General features: G+C 37.0%; 1 protein-coding gene across 5 annotated transcripts in view; it reads left to right on the top strand.

The window, feature by feature from the left end:
- SIPA1L1 (signal induced proliferation associated 1 like 1) overlaps nt 1-16,622 on the top strand; it is a 216,420-nt gene that overhangs the window by 141,147 nt on the left and 58,651 nt on the right. For all 5 annotated transcript variants that reach the window (XM_027879658.1, XM_027879657.1, XM_027879661.1 and 2 more), the window contains 3 exons: nt 8,981-9,111; nt 9,717-9,905; nt 16,227-16,401. In XM_027879658.1, the coding sequence (XP_027735459.1) occupies nt 8,981-9,111; nt 9,717-9,905; nt 16,227-16,401 (495 nt within the window). The remainder of the gene's footprint in view (nt 1-8,980; nt 9,112-9,716; nt 9,906-16,226; nt 16,402-16,622) is intronic.

Genomic DNA, 16,622 nt, shown 5'->3' with positions numbered 1-16,622 from the left:
AATCCATTTAAAAATGGAGGGGAAGTGTTTTTTAAAGTAAATAATCGGTATAAACAAAGACAAAAATCTGTCTTTCTCGCTCACTATTTTCATTATAACCATCATTTTAGAAAGAAAATTTTTATTTGCCAGATTTTGTAGACTGAAACTGTCATTATATAGATATCAGCATATACACGCACATACCCATGTTGCAATGACAACAACATATTTGAGAAGCCAGAGTTTTTTTATCGCATGTTTTTTTTATCACATAGTTCTGCTGTGAAACCAAGGATTATAATTTCCCTTGGAGGCACATTGGAGGGATTAAAAACCCTAAAACAACAGATTAAAGTTTTTTGACCTGTAGAAGAGAGCAAAGCCCAATCATTAACCAAATACCCCCCTCACCAAAGTGATGGTGGCACCATAAGATGAAGATCTCACTGTCTGTTCTTCCTGATTCTGGAAGTGATCAAAAAGGTGTGCAGACCAAAATTCTTTAAAGTTTGAGTTCTGTCTGCAGGTTTGCGTGCCTTGCCTTCGTTACTCCTGATGGATAGAACTGCTCTGACTGACCTGAAGAGTGCTCGTTCCTTACCTACCAATGATCAGGACTGGATTTCTTCTCTTTAGTGAACACAGCTCAAAAGAGCTTCTTTCCTGCAGATAAAAACTATAGGCATGCCTGGTTAGAATTAAGTCAGTTAAAAACCCTATAACTTTTTAACTGTGTGTAAAATAATCTGCCATTTTTCTTTTGCCTTCAAAATACGTCTGTCTCTCTCCTCTTTATCCCTGCATTGTCCCTTGGTTGAGTGGCTCTTGTTACTCTTTCCACAGTCTCCTCTTTCTGAAGTTTTTCTAAGGCTGAGCAGTAGCGTTTGCTGCATGTTTTTTGCCAGTGTTGATCCACATCCTTTGGAGACAAAGAAGTTAGGAAAAATATTGGTTTCCTGGGAGCAGTAAGGCAGATGTGTGATATAGGATGAAGTATATTTGGAGGGGAGACCCTGGGATTAGAGACGTTTTTCTGTGATTACCTTTCTATATGTTTACCTTTGGAACAATGTGGTTCCCTATCACTCTGAGTTTTGCAATTAGCAACTAAAGGTGCAGTTTCATGCTACAGCTGACCTGATTTACCACCATTTCATCAGTAAAAGGGGAAGATTTTATTCCTCTCCCTTTTACTATTTTTCTTATTTTCTGAAAGCATGATAAGCCAGTTGAGTTTACTAACCAGCAGAAATCTTGCCATCACAATAAATTTCACGTTTATTGCATGGCTGTTTGTCTCCAGTTTTGGTAAGGCATAATGTCTTTCCTTACAGTCAGAAAAGTACCAAAACCCTTCTGCCAGGTGAGCAATGAGAGTGAACAGCAGAAGAGGAAGGAGAGGTGTGAGTGGAAGGAATTTCAGCCTTTAGGCAACAGCAATTTATTGGTTTGCCTTCTCCTTAAGGGAAACCACACCCTTATGCTACTACAATTACAGTCACCATTACATTTCCATTTCTTGTAGTTGTAATTAAGATAAATTAGATATAATCTACATAATCTAGTCCTAAAGGCATTGGTGAGGGGCAACCAGATATAAAAACATATGTGTATGGAGTGAGTTTGGAGGAAGAGAAGAAACTGTGATTTTTTTTTTTTTACTTAAGCTGTAAAACTGGGTTTTAAATTCACTTTCCTTGTGTCCAGTCCAGCAGGCACAAACTGTGGATGTTGATTCTACCAGAAATTTTTGTTTGAAAATGGGTATTTGAGAAGCCTCATTAGATACGCCCGAAACCCAAATTTCTACAGATGCAAAACACATTTTGTTGACCATACAAAGTATCATTGTTCCCTAAGCAAACTTTAGACTAAGCTGATGAGATGGGATAGTGATAAAACAGCATAATAGGGAAAAAAAGAAATTAAAGAAGTCAGTTGTAACTGCTGTTTTTTTTTCTTTTACAACATGAAGCAGATAGTGATGCAGAAATTTTCTTGCTGAAAGAGGAGTTTGGATCTTTTATGATGTTATAAATGGAAAAACAGTGCTGAAAGACAGTTTCAGTGGGATCAGCTCCTCAAGTCAGCAGGCCTTGGGTAATATTGTAGTCTTAGAAGTATAAATCAAAGAATTCTGATTCAGCAACAGAACGTTTTATAGATCTCATACCAGGAAAATTTCACAGATCTGGAGAATCCCTAATAATCCTAGAGTAAAAAGTGACGTTTGAGAGAATTGTAAGCCTGAGTTTGTTTTCATTCCGACTTGAAATAGCAAGGCAGATAATTTGGGACTATATCAACAAAGAACTGCTAGTTAAAAATCATCACTGATGCCAGACGGCATGATTTAATGGAAAGTAGGTCTTGCCACAAAGAAGAAAAAAAGACATGGTTAATCTTGTGTCTTAAAAAAAAAAAAAAAAAAAAAAAAAAAAAAAAAAAAAAAAAAAAAAAAAAAAAAAAAAAAAAAAAAAAAAAAAAAAAAAAAAAAAAAGAATTAAAACCATTGCATTCATATAGTCTATATTTTAATTTCTTCTGGGTAATTTGGTGAGATGCTGATAGTGACCTGACTGAAATCTTAAACTTTGTGAAATCAATAGCTCATTTTTTACAGGTATTGTTACTTGAATGATAGATGCATCTCAAATTTTAGCAGTGTATGGGGGAGGTGTAAGTGAGCTTACAGTATTACTAACGTCCAAATTAATTAAAATATTTTAATCTAGTTGTGTAAAACATTTGCATGTGACATTTATGGATGAATCTTGTATAAATTGAATGAATGGAAATGGATGAGCTTTTGTATGTAAAGGAAATTGGTCCCTCTACAGAGTAGTGGTACTGATAAATAATATTCTGGCCTAGTGTCCAGACTGTTGGAGACAGTTTAGTGGAAGTTAGAAAAATGCTACAGGGTAAAGATACTAGGAAAAGAACTTTATAACATCATTTCCCAAGGTTGGATTCACCTCCTTTACTTTATATCTGAGCTCATTATGCAGATTCCCTTTGTACTCAGTGGAGACAAATGAACCTTGCAGGATCTTCCCTTGGTTCACAAACAGAAGGCTCATGCACAACTGATTCACATGGAGATGTTTATTCTTACAGGCAATGAATGCTACTCTTATGATACACAGAATGTATTTGCAAGGTGACTATTTAAAGGTGGTTTTTTAAAGGTACATTTGATAGAAGGACTTAAAGGTTTTGAGTCTAGAGATTTATAAGCTGAGCTAGTGCATAAAAAGAGGGGGAGAGGATGAAGACAGGACAAGAAAATACTTGTGGAAGTTGCACGAATTTGACCTTGGAATAAGATTAAAGATTGAACAAAAAGGTTAATTCTACATAGGAAAAAATCTATTGAAAGAAGTTTTTCATTGTCTGAATGTTACGCGACAGTCATGGGGTTTTTTTTGCATGAAGTTTTCCCTTTGTCTCTTAAGAGACAAATCAGAGACAATTTCTGACCTGTTTTAGTTAAGATAACAGTCTTTTCTGGCTTCTCTGTTTAATATTATCAAGTCCCTTCTTTTAAGATGCCTCTTTATTGAAGGGTTTGCAGTTCGTGTAGATGCAGTAGGTAGCTGGACAGAGTAGGATTGGCTTCAGTTCAGTATTGATGTGCTCTGTCACTTGTGCTGTAATATGTGTACGCTTTAAGCGCTTGCTGCACAATTGTGTGCAAGGGAAGCTTTGTAATCTGAACCCTCCAGAGTGAAATCAGAATTTTGGCTGAAATACACAACTGAGATAATAAAAAATAATATAAATGTTTTGAAGTAAGCTGGTACAGGGCAAAACTTAAAAATTCTGTGATTATTGAAATAATGTTCTCTCTAATCATGGTGCTTTTAGAATTAATCAGATGGAAAACAGGTTGGACTCGTTTGGGCTTTTTTCTTTTCTACATAGTTGCACCAAATGTAAGGTGCAGTGGAGGGGATTTCTAGAAGCTACCTGTCAGGTGATTTGGGGCTACTTTCTGGACTACTTTTTCCCTGGAGACCATTCTAACATTTCTGTTTGTGCTATGATGGTGATGAGTATATAACCTTGTAACTGATCTTTTAAGAAAATAAATGTTAAGGCAGCTAGTGAACTTCAGCTTTGATAGAAAGTACATTTTTTGACAGAAAGGAGAAGCAAGTTGTTTAGGCCCTCTTACTGAAATGTAAGAAAATGTATTCTTGTCTAAGAAATTGAGATTCTTCCTTAAATACATAACTGTCTACCCCACACAAATAATTTTTGTACTATTGACTGCAGTGCTTCAGTATATTAATAAAAAAAAAAAAAAAAAAGAGGGAGAGAAGCAAAACTCTTGAACTCACTGCTTCTAGATATAAAACTACAGCTCCTACAGAAGGGAAGAGTTGTCTTAGGTCAACCCAAAACTTCTAGTCCTATCTTCAGACAAAGGCCAACTTTCCAGGTGTATTTTGTCAGCTGCTGGAGATGCACAGATAATGGACTTCTCAACCTGATGATAATATAATTTGTATTTAGTAATCTTTGGATATTTATCCACGTCTGTTAGTCTGGATAAACTTTGATCATTCACAGTACTCCTGCAGCAGCAAGGAGTTTGTGCAGCTTGACCACATTGGTCATAAAGATCCGATTTTCACTGGCTTTGTTTGCTGACTTCCGGAGTAAAAACAAGGGCCACATTAAACGGTCTCAGGTGAAAAAGTTTGGGTTGCTCGTCTTTCCTTGCTGTGTATGATTGTATAAGGCTCAGTCATGTTATTCCCCTCAATCATGTTTTGTTGCCCTTCTCTGAACCTTTCCCAGTTGAGATCAGGGCACAGTATTTGAGACAGAAGCAGTTTTATGTAGTATCATAATGTTTTCTACTTGGAAATTCTGAATGCCTGGCCGTAATTTAATCGAGACTTACATTTCTTTCCCGGTGGTAAAAAACTTTATATGTGTATTCTGGATAAAGTCTTATGAATGTTCGTGCATTTGGGTAATGGATTATTTCTTAGCAATGAAGTATTTTTCAAGAGGAACCATGCTTATTAACCTATTTATAACTTGATATTAAAGACTTATTTATAATCAGTATTAAAGCTGTAGAGATAGAAAAATTTGTTTCTGTCAGCTTGTCCAAGTGCTGATTAGAAAAAAGAGCATATTACCCCAGAGGAACAATCTGTTTTCTCTGTCTCCCCAGTTGTGTCTGGGAATTACGGTTCTCATGGAAAGAACCAAGAGCATCTGTTTTGCTTCCATCATCCTCAGACAGTAGTCACTAACTACCATTACCATTTAGGACAAATTTTTACTTACTGGCTTAGAATGAAAGACTTGACTGAGAAATAAATAGTTCTCTGAACTGGTTTCATAACAAATGAGCTGTTGGTCAGCTTTCCTTTAACTGTTGGTAGGCAGTAAAAATAGCCTTTGCTCTAATGCTTTAAATTGCTGCATATTCTATCCAAAAATCGGTGCCTTTCAAGTGTGTGGCTAGACTTGCAGAAAATTTGCAGTTAGCAGTTTACTCCTGAGCAACAGTCTGCAGACATTATAGGACTGAGCTCTGAAAATGCTGCCCTCTTATTTCCAGAGAACTGCTGGGCAGAGTTTTGCAGTGTTGTAAATGCTGAGGTAGGATTAGAGGAAAATGCTTGATGCTAAGTTTCTTTCTTATGCAAAATGTGTGGCATTTTTACTTCTAGTCTGATTACAGAGAATACATCAGATGAACAAGGTACCTAAAATCAAGTACATTTACTTGGATTTTCTTTGCAAGGGAAACTCATAAATATCTGCCAAGAAATTAAGTATTCTCACTTAGGTTCTTTTATTGGAAGTATCTTTTGAATTATATGATAAATATTTAACTATTCTTAAAAATATGTATAGTCTGGTTTAATGACCAAATACAGTCAATTACTTCTGTTTGGTATGGATTTATAAATTAATTTAGGGCTGTTGCTAGTTGTCCTGATTGTCTTTTAGTTAAATGAATTTTCAACAGTAGTTTGAATTAAACAATGGCAGGCTTAAGAAGTGTTGCTTTCAATGATCTGCGGTGTGGGGTGGAGAAAGAAGCTGACTTCTATGGTATTCATTTTGGGCATAAACTTCTTGAATTACAGTTGTGACATAGCCCTAGTTTTCCCAATAAAACTATTATATATAAAATACTTACCTTTAGATTGGATATTAAGCTTTGTGCACTTGAATTCTGCTACTTCTTTTCTGCAGCAGGAAAGAGAAAATTATTGGATGGAAGGAGATTCAGAATGCAGTGGAAAATCAGGTGGAGATGCAAGACAAAGTGTATCACAAGGAAAGTAGACAGATACAGGGATATATAGTGTAGCTTGCAGAATGAATGCAGAGGTGGGGAAGGGGAGGAGAAAGAAAGAAGAGGAAGGTAAAGAATGAAGAACCTTGTAGTAAATGTGAGTAGAAGAGAGAACTGAGGACATGCATAGGAGAGCAAGAAAGATAACTGCCCTTTGCAGGCTGAAGAGAAAGAGTATAAAAGACATTCCCTATTAGCAGAGAAGTATAAAATTCCATACTGCTTCACACATTTTTTCAAAGCAATAGGAGCTAGTTAAAAAGCTTAATCAAATGATACAGAATAGCGTGTGTATTTTAATGTCACTTCAAACATCCCTGTTATCAGCCTTCCTAAATGTGTTTTTAAGAGGTAAAATAATTTCTCCTGAGAAAATTCTCTATCTTAATTGCAGGCTAGAGTGATTATAGGATATAGAAATTTTACCATTTGTGCAGCTAATGCAGAAAACTAATTATAATATTTGGAACCTTGTAGTATGTATTACCACTGTATCTTTTTTCTTTACATTTTGCTATTGTAAAAGCAAAGCCACATTACTGTTTTTAAGCCACTAAGCGGTTTACTGTGGACATGGCCAAGCTATCTCAACTTTCGGATCTAGAATTCCTCTAACCTTCTCAAAGACTGTGTTGCTTCTGCATGGACCATGTCTGCCACAAGCTGGTAAGCTGTAAACATCCTGGAAAAAAAGCAAGCTACTTAATGGAGGAAGAAGAAAAACTTTGGTGCTAGTAAGATAGTTTGGAATTTTGAACAACCGAACATCACTGGCATTTGCTGGGCATTATCAGTGAACTAGGATAAAGATTTAATTAGGCTTAGGTGGATGATCTAGTTATTACTAGTTTCCCCACTCACAACTGTTTCAGTCAGCCAATCCTTAATGCCAATACTTACACAAGATTTCACAAGATATTAAAAGAATTTTGAATCTTAATTATTTCTGTGGAGAGTATTGACTTCTCATGACTTGCAGAGAAATTTGGTAGAAAGCAAGTCTTACAGTGCTGTGAGCATGTTTCTTTTATGTCTTGCTTGCTTTGAAATCTTAAATGGAAAACGTTGAGGAAAGGGTAATGAAATACCAGACACTGGGAAATAGAGTAGAGCCCTCAAGGACTTAAGGAGCTGGATAGCTGTGTAAAGACAAAGGTGTAATTCCAGGGCACAAGTAAGTTCATAAGGAGAAAGCACCCTACATGAAAAGCATTTCATGTGTTAGAGGAAAATTTTGCAAGAATCAGTAAGTATAGTTTTTAAAAGAAATACAGTAAAAAATGATTTTAACACCACAAGTGATTATTAATTGGAAAAATGGCTGCCATTCACTTTGGATGGAATATGTTCAATATCTATTTTTACTGTCTTTGAAGATGCAGTTCTTGACGATGTTAATATATTTTACATTTTATCTTTATAACAGAATAGCTTATATTATACTGCTCTTAAAATTCTTATTTTAAAGTTCTGGTTATTTCAAGAATAACAAGTAATCTGTATGTAGTAATTGAGGTAGTATGGTTACATTTCTTTTCAAGGTAGTTCTTTATTTTTTCATTCCGTTGAATTTCCCATTTCTTTGAATTGCTGAATTTTCAGATAGTTCTAACTTTTTATTTTTTTTTGCTAATATTCTTTCATATATGAAGCATATGGAAAATTATGAGTCTTATTTTTCTTATGCACTGCTTGACTTCAAATTCACTTGTCACTGAATATATGTGCAGTTTTGCTTGTGTGTTGCTGCATTAATGGTGATGTACCTCTGTCATGAGTCAAGATAGTTTGTAAACATGCTCAGAAGGCTCAACAGAAGACCCTTCAACAACAATCTCTAAAATTGTTGAACTTTAATTTTTGTAAATGTGCTTTTCTAGTATTTTTTCAGTAAAACTTGGCTTTACATGTTGTAGTTAAATGAATATAAAAATATATTTCAAAATAGTCTTCAGTTCAGCTAATAAGCAATTTTGCCAACCCTGTGTTCTCTCTGCTGCCTTCCCTACTAGGCTAGTTTTCAATTCAACTTTCACTACTTTAAATTTACTTTTAGGGTTGTTGAACACTCCATTGTTAAATATTTATACTTCTCATTTTGTTTCCTGTTCTTTATTCTTCTGTGGTACTATGCTGTGATATTTTTACTATGAACAAGTCTTCTTTCTCAGCTTCATCAATTTTTCCTCTTTTAGAACCGAATTACTTTTATGGAAAAATCAAAAAACAGTTAAACAAAAATAAATAATTTATATCCTTTGCTAAGTACAGTTGTTTGCCATTTCTATTTTAATGTAGGGTGTTGAACTTCCCACTTTGGTGCATTTGGCTTCCTTCTTTTTATTTTTGAGAGGAGGGAAATTGGTTGTGCTTACTGAGCTCACTGTGGATGAAACAGATGTCAATGTAAGATTTAAGAGGTGTTTCCTGTTTTAGCCCAGTTTAAGCAGTGATTCCAGGCTGAATTTCAGCCTCCTTGTATAAATGGAGCTCATGATAGAACTGAAGCACAAGAGTGACATCCTGGTAGCACTTAAACTGCCAGCTCCATAGAGTCAACAAGAGCACATCTGCATTCCCAATATAACAGTCAAGTGTGAAAATACAGAAAATACAGTGTAAGAAGTAAGGCAGACTTTTTGTTTTTCTTTTTTCCTGTGCAAGAACACTGGAACTATTTTGGGGCAGATGAGAACCTGGGTCCAGTAGCTGTGAGTATAAGAAGAGAGAAGCCAGAGGAAATCAAAGAAAATGGACCTCAGTACAACTACCGTATCATATTCAGAACCAGTGAGGTAAGCAGTTCAAGAGTGTTAGTAGCTTCAGAAGCTAGAAGCAAGCAGGGAAAACCAGGTGGCACGTGTGGGGTTTGTGTGCCTTTCAGCCTTGATAATAGATTGCTGTATAATCCGGGGACGTCCTGACAAAATCACACCACATGTTTATCTGGCACAGAATGTATGTAAGTTATTCCAATACAGAGGAAGATGTGAAGGTCATTTTGGTTAAAGATTGAGAAACTTATAGGAGCTATATTAGCTAGAAGGAAGCAAAGAGGAGGGAATTACTTTCTCCACTTTTATATGTGACCGTGAGTAGACCTGAGAAACATCCTTTTTTTTTTTCAGCGTTTTGTTAGAAATACTATACTAATACTAGTTTTTCCAGTTAGAGGTTTCCTGTAAAACTTAAATCTGTTGAATCATTTGAAATAGTCTGATTACTGTTAGCTATCAGTGAATGACATTTTGTTTATGTCTGTTTCACGCCAACAGAAATTACTTAATGTCCTTAATCTCTACTGAGAATTGGAAAAACAGTATATTTTGTTCCACTGCTCTTGCTAATCAATCTCAGTGAAAATTTTGATATATATGCTATTTTTGTTTTGTATCCTTAGCTCATGACATTAAGAGGCTCTGTGCTGGAGGATGCTATTCCTTCCACTGCAAAGCATTGCACAGCCAGGGGACTTCCCCTAAAAGAAGTACTGGAGTATGTGGTTCCAGAACTGAATATCCATTGTCTAAGGCTGGCCTTCAACACTCCAAAAGTCACAGAACAGCTTATGAAGCTTGATGAACAAGGGGTAAGTGCAGAGTTATAGAATTACATAAATGGTCTTAATCTGTCAGATTACTGCCATGAGTTGCAAAATTATCTTTTACTTTTAAATGATTAGAGTCAGTCTGTTAAAATGCCTCATTTAAAGTAAAACTTGTCATCTGTAGGAGGGTTGGGTTGCATGTAGTTACCCTGAGTTTTGCAGAATATTTGGTATGTATGAAATCTAGTTCATTTCTCTATGTAGCATAAAGTTTTAGATTAATGTTATGGCAGTTGTTCATTTTAATTTACTTCAAAAGAGCCTATGTTACTGTTTTTCAAAGACTGTGAGGGGGAGAGAGTTTTGTTCTGTTTCTGTTATTGCTATTATAACAAGAAGAAAAGTCTTCCATGTTACTAAATGTTTCATTGTAGTACTGTATTGGCTCAGCCATGACCAGGGTACCGCCTGTCTCGTTTTGTTGGGGTTTTTTTGTCTTCTCCTGAAACAAACTACATGGCAAAATATTCTAAGCCTCTTTTTCATACAGATGGTTTTCAATTAGATGATAGTCTCCTGGTCTTTTAAAGATGGAACTGAGGCTCATTAGCCATACAACTTAGCAAAATGAAAACCCATGAGTAAAGTGAATTTTATGATTAGAAACTTCAGTAGGGACATTTAACAGCTCTGAGCATGCCTGTCTTCCCTGGCAACCTCTCTTCCCACGCCACTCTAGTGGATGGACAGCAGGATGGGAACCGGCTCCCTCCCACTCTAAGAGAAAATCAGGTTCATGACTACCTGATGAACATGAGTGTACACAAGTCTCTAGGACCCAATGAGACGCTTTCCAGAGTCCTCAGGGAATTGGCTGGTGTAGTTGTCAAGCCACTCTCTATGATATTTGAAAAGTGATGGCAATGAGATGAAATCCCAGTTGACTGGAAAAGAGAAAACATTGTACACATTTTTAGAAACGATAGAAAGGAGGACCCTGGGAACTGCCGACCTTTCAGCCTCACCCCTGTGCCTGGGAAGATCATGGAACAGATCCTCCTAGAAGTTATGCTAAAGCACATGGAACTGATTTGAGACAGGCAGCATGGCTTCACCAAGGGCAAGTCTTGCCTGACCAACCTAGTGGCCTTCTGTGATGGATTAACTACATCATCAGTGGACAAGGGAAGAGCTGCAGATGTCATTTATCTGGACTTCTGTAAAGCCTTTGACATGGTCCCCCACAACATTCTTCTCTATAAATTGAGGAGAGATGGATTTGATGAGTTGACTGTTTGGTGGATAAGGAATTGGTTGGATGGTCGTATCTAGAGAATAGTGGTCAATGGCTCAAGAGTCCCAGTGGACATCAGTGACCAGTGGTGCTGCTCAAGGGTCTGTATTGGGTCCAGTGTTATTTAATATCTTCATTAGTGACACAGACAGAGGGATCAGGTGCACCCTCAGCAGATCTGCAGACAACACCAAGATGAGTGTTGTGGTTGACACACCTAAGAACAGGATGGCATCGAGAAGTGGGCCCATGGGAATCTCATGAGGTTTAATAAGACCAAGTGCGAGGTGCTGCACCTGTGTGGAGCAGCCCCCAGAGTCAATACAGTCTGGGAGATGAACAGATGGAGAGCAGCCCTGTAGAGAAAGGATTGGGGATGCTGGTGGATGAGAGGCTAGATGTGAGCTGGCCATGTGCACTGGCATCCCAGAAAACCAGTCACGTCCTGGGCTGCATCAAAAGCAGAGTGGCCAGCAGATGGAGGGAGGGGATTCTGCCCCTCTGCTCTGGTGAAACCCCACCTGGAACACTGCATCCAGCTCTGGGGTCCCCAGTACAGGAAGGATATCAGCCTGTTGGAACACATCCAGAGAAGGGCCACGAAGATTATTACAGGGATGGAGCACCTCTCTGATGAGGAAAGACTGAGAGAATTGGATTTGTTCAGCCTGGAAAAGAGAAGGCTTTGGGATGACGTAATTGTGGCCATTCATTATCTGAAGGAAGCCTACAAGAAACATGGAGAGGGACTTTTTTAGAAAAAAGAGTGTGTAATGACAGGAGAAGGGGGAATGACTTAAAACTGAGAGTAAGTTTAGATTAGATATTAGGGAGGAAGTTATTTGCTGTGAGGGTGGTGAGACACTGGACTAGGTTTCCCAGAGAAGTTGTGGATACTCCATCCTTGAAAGTGTTCAAGGCTAGACAGGATGGAGCTCTGAGCAACTCAGTCTAGTGGTGTCCCTGCCCATGGTAGGAGGGTTGGAGCTATATGATCTTGAAGACCTCTTCCAATCCATGATTCTATGATATCTAACAAAGTGTGAGGTTAAATTTTCCTTATTTCATATCCTATATGTCATTAAGCTCCCACAGTTTGTATGATTTTCTGTTAATACTTAAACTTCTGAAAAATCATTAGGACAAGTGATAGTTAAATTTTTATTATCTGCATCGAACTGTTTTTTTGGTTTTGTGGTAATGAAACAGTTTGACACTTCTAACAGAAAAACATAAGCAGACTCTGTACTAATTAGTAGCTGCATTTTTTTATCACTTCTAAGCTAACAAAAAAAATAGGTAACAGCTGCTCTACTAATTAGGTACACAGAATGTTGCTCTCTTCATCTTGCTGAGTGTCACACTGTTTCATTACAGCATGAACAGGTGCCCATTTGATACAGCAAATAAGATGTTTTGTGAATTTAAGAGTTAAGTCTACAAAGTCACCTTAACCTGATTTCGCCATTAAATTTCACCCAGTAATCCTTCACTGAGCCAAATTTGCATGCACCAGTTTTGCCTATAATGAGATGTCATTTTTATATTTGAATGAGGTCTTAAAGCAATTGGTTGTTTTCATATTTAAGAATTTGCAGTTCTGTATTTAAATTTATCTGCTTTTGGCTTCAAGACTTACGATCTTTTTCTCTGCTACATCTTAAAAGTCATTTTGGTGTGAGATTTTTTTCCCAGCAAAGGTTTTTGTATGCAGTGATTAAATCATCTGTTGGTCTTGTTTATGATAAACTAAACAGATTGCACTTTTCAAGTCTTTCACTGCAACATATTTTCTCAATTTCATATCACTGTTACGTCTGAGCGCTCTCTCTTCTACTCTTTCAATATCTGCATATGTCATTCAGTGTCAGAACGGGAATATTATTCTTGCCCTGATTTTGTAGTGGTGTTGTACATGAAGTTGCATGTTCTTTACTTGGATTGCTAGAGTCATGAGAGCATCTGCATTCTGTACATATGGCCCACATTGCTTGTTACCTTGATATTGTTTTATTGGATTTACTAAAATGAATTTATTTGAATGGTTCTGTGTTACAAAGCAATCCAGTCACTTTTAAGACTGTGCTAGCTTCTTTAATAATTACCATCTACTAATCTTCGCCTTGCATAAGGAATTCATGGTAAGTTACTGTAGGCTTGCTTTCAAATCTGATTTACAAATTTGAATATCGCGGCAATTACTGATTTATTCCAGTAGAAGTTAATCTGCATGGCAATTCCGCATTCACAGAAATACTGTGAAAAATGTCAGTTGGTTCTTAATATAATTCCCTGTTCATAATATAAACTTGCTGACTGGTTAAATCCAAGATATACTTTCTGCTGTCTTGCACTGGGTGCTAGATAAATACTTGAAGTCCACTTTTCCTGCATATATGCATATGTACATACTTTGAGACTATTCAAGTGAAGCTACTACTTTAGTAGTTTTACCACAAGAGAATGCATTCTTCAACTTCTTTTTTAGCTTTCTCTTGGAGTTAATATACTTCTAAGGACCCTACATTTATCAGAAGGAGATGTAATAATGGGGACTGTATCTGTTTATTTCTCCAGCTGTGCTTTTTTTGATTCAAAAATACCAACTTGTGTTGTTCTTAGGCAACTTTTTTTTCAAAAATTAGCAAATCTAAGAACACAGCTAGAGGACATATCCTGCTCTTTGCATAGTCCTTGTTTAGTTTCCCAGGGTGACATTTTCAAAGTAATAAAGGACAGTTGTTTGCTTGCTCATGGATGCTGCAGATCCTGTTTATGTTTATGTCCTTGAAAATAACTTCCTTCACCTGAAATAAAAGTTTAAATAGTGTAAGTGTGGTTGATGAGGATGGGTTTTTTGTCCTAACTTGTTTAAGTAAAACAACTAGAAATTATTGTATCGAGCAGTGCAGATAAGGTGTTGTGGTCCCATGAAACGCTTGTATCCATCCTATTTCCTTGGGACTGAAGAGAAAGCTTATCTGAGTAGGAGGTGCCTGAGTGGTCCAAGGTAGGGCCTGCTAATGATGATATGGAAAGTGCTGACAGTTGCTCTGGCAGGAGCAGCAGCAGTCCCAGCTTCTCACCACCCTTCCTCGCTCCCCCCTTCCCACATGTCAGCCGTAGCTGGACTAGGTACTCTGTGAGGGCACATGTGGCCCTGTGGGCAAAGGTACGAAGTCTGACTTCTCTGAGGCAGTAAGAATGTGTAAGAGTGGGATCATGTGGTTCACCAGCTAAACAGAGATCATAGAAATGTACCCTTAAACCTCATCTATCTTCCTTGATTCCTGAGAAGAGTTATATCTTAATCAAACATAGAATGTTTTACAAAAAAAACCTCCATGTACCATCCATCTGTATCTGATTTGTTTTGAATTTTTTTAGTCAACTGAGAGTTGAAATAAATAATCATCATAATAAATTATAACATTATTTTGCATGTGATTGGTATTTGTTTTACCAATACATATCTTTGCTTCAAGTTTTAATACTTTCAATACCTAAAGGGGGCAACAAGAGAGACTTCTTACAACGGCAGGTAGTGACAGGACAAGGGGGACAGAGGGTAGGTTTAGATTAGACATTAGGAAGAAATTCATTACTGTGAGAGTGGTGAGGCACTGGAAGGGTTGTCCAGAGAAGTTGTGGATGTTCCATCCTTAGAAGTGTTCAAGGCCAGGTTGGATTGGGGCTTGGAGCAAACCTGGTCTAGTGGAAGGTGTCCCTGCCCTCATCAGGGAGTTTGGAACTAGATGATCTTTAAGGTCCCTTCCAACCCAAACCATTCTATGATTTTTTGCTGTACTTGCATTTTGTCATAATGTTTACATGAACAGGTTTAGAAGATGCAACTCAGGTAGTCAGTGTGCCAGATGATAAAATAAGGGACATTCTTTAGTGGGGAAAATGAAACAGCTTAGAACTATGACTCATTACATATATTCCTGTCATAATTCATCTTTGGTAGTAAAGGAGAATACAGTAAAGTTGCAGTTTCCAGAGTTTTTAAATTTTAAAATTCACTTTACTTAAAGACAGAGTTGGCCCACTTCTGAGGGCCTTCAAATTATCCACCATAGAATAAGTGAATTTCAGTATAATTACGTGTCCACATTGTTTTATCAAGTTCAAAATCCTTTGTTTCATAGCTTGGGATAGAATCTTCTCAGAGCAAATCACAGTATATTCAGATGACTTTGCTTCCAGTGCTCTTGCAAATAACTGTTTTCACAACCCACTAAACTGTAACCCAAACTTGTAAATCTCATGCCAGTTTTGATAGGTGTTCTTATGATTTTGCTCTGACATATCTGTTTGGTGTTTATTTGAAATAGAGCCTCTGCAAAATTTCATATGTGGGAGGAAAGATTATTTACCCAGCAGCAAGGATGCATTTCTACTCGATGAATTACATGCGTAATCTCCAAGGCTCTCCCTTATGCTCTCTCAATCAGAGTTCCTGCCTGTGAAATTGGTTTTGGAGACAGCAGTAAATGGTTCTGGATGCTGCTTTCTTCCTTTCTGTAACTTCTGTTTTTGTAGTCCAGATTTACATGACATCAATTTGCTCCTTTTTTTGTGTCTATCAGTTTGTAATTGGTGGGAAGAGTTTGCTCTGAAGAATCACAGTTATGGTTGGGTAAAAAAATTACTTTATTCACATTTTCAGCTTCTGCTGTATTAGGAACATCAAATAAGAAATTAGAGAGAAATTGGAACTGCAAAGCACAAATATATTTGAAGATCTATGCTAGTAAATAGTGCCTTTAAAGACATTCACTATTTGCAAGCTGCAGTGTTGTCGTCCTGAAAATAAGCAACATTAATATTTGTTTCACTTTAGAAAGCATTTTGACATCTTCAGGTTTAATATGCCATCATCAAGGCAGTTATAGTGGAAAACAATGAGAGTATTTGGAACTAGACTAACTTCTGAAATTTGATAATCAGGGTTTTTTTCCTTTTGTGAATTATCAGTTTATTAAAAGGTGGGAAGGGAATTTAATACATAAGTTGCTGTATCACTTGGTATACACATAAGATGTCAATCTTTTTCCCTTTTGCAGTTAAGTTACCAGCTTAAGGTGGGTATCATGTACTGCAAAGCTGGGCAAAGCACAGAAGAGGAAATGTATAATAATGAATCAGCAGGTCCAGCTTTTGAGGAGTTTCTTCAGCTCTTGGGAGAACGAGTTCGACTCAAGGGATTTGACAAGTATCGTGCTCAGCTGGATACAAAGAGTAAGGCTTTTTGATTATTCCCCCCTGCCTTAAGTGAACAAAATGCATCATATGGTTGCTAACTGCCTCTTTGCAGAGAGTTCTTAAACATAACGTCTTTGCTATAGGAAGACAGTTGCTCAGTATTGTAAGTGAAAGCAGACCACACATGTAATTTGACCCATATCCATATGGTCTCTCAATTCTGATTTTTGTACTAATTTGGTATGAAATTGGATTTT

The sequence above is a fragment of the Empidonax traillii genome, unplaced genomic scaffold, assembly GCF_003031625.1.
Source record: "Empidonax traillii isolate 1590-97213 ecotype Southwest subspecies unplaced genomic scaffold, ASM303162v1 scaffold56:size2478089, whole genome shotgun sequence".
In the NCBI taxonomy this organism is placed as follows: domain Eukaryota; kingdom Metazoa; phylum Chordata; class Aves; order Passeriformes; family Tyrannidae; genus Empidonax; species Empidonax traillii.
This window is presented reverse-complemented; position numbering and strand designations above follow the sequence as displayed.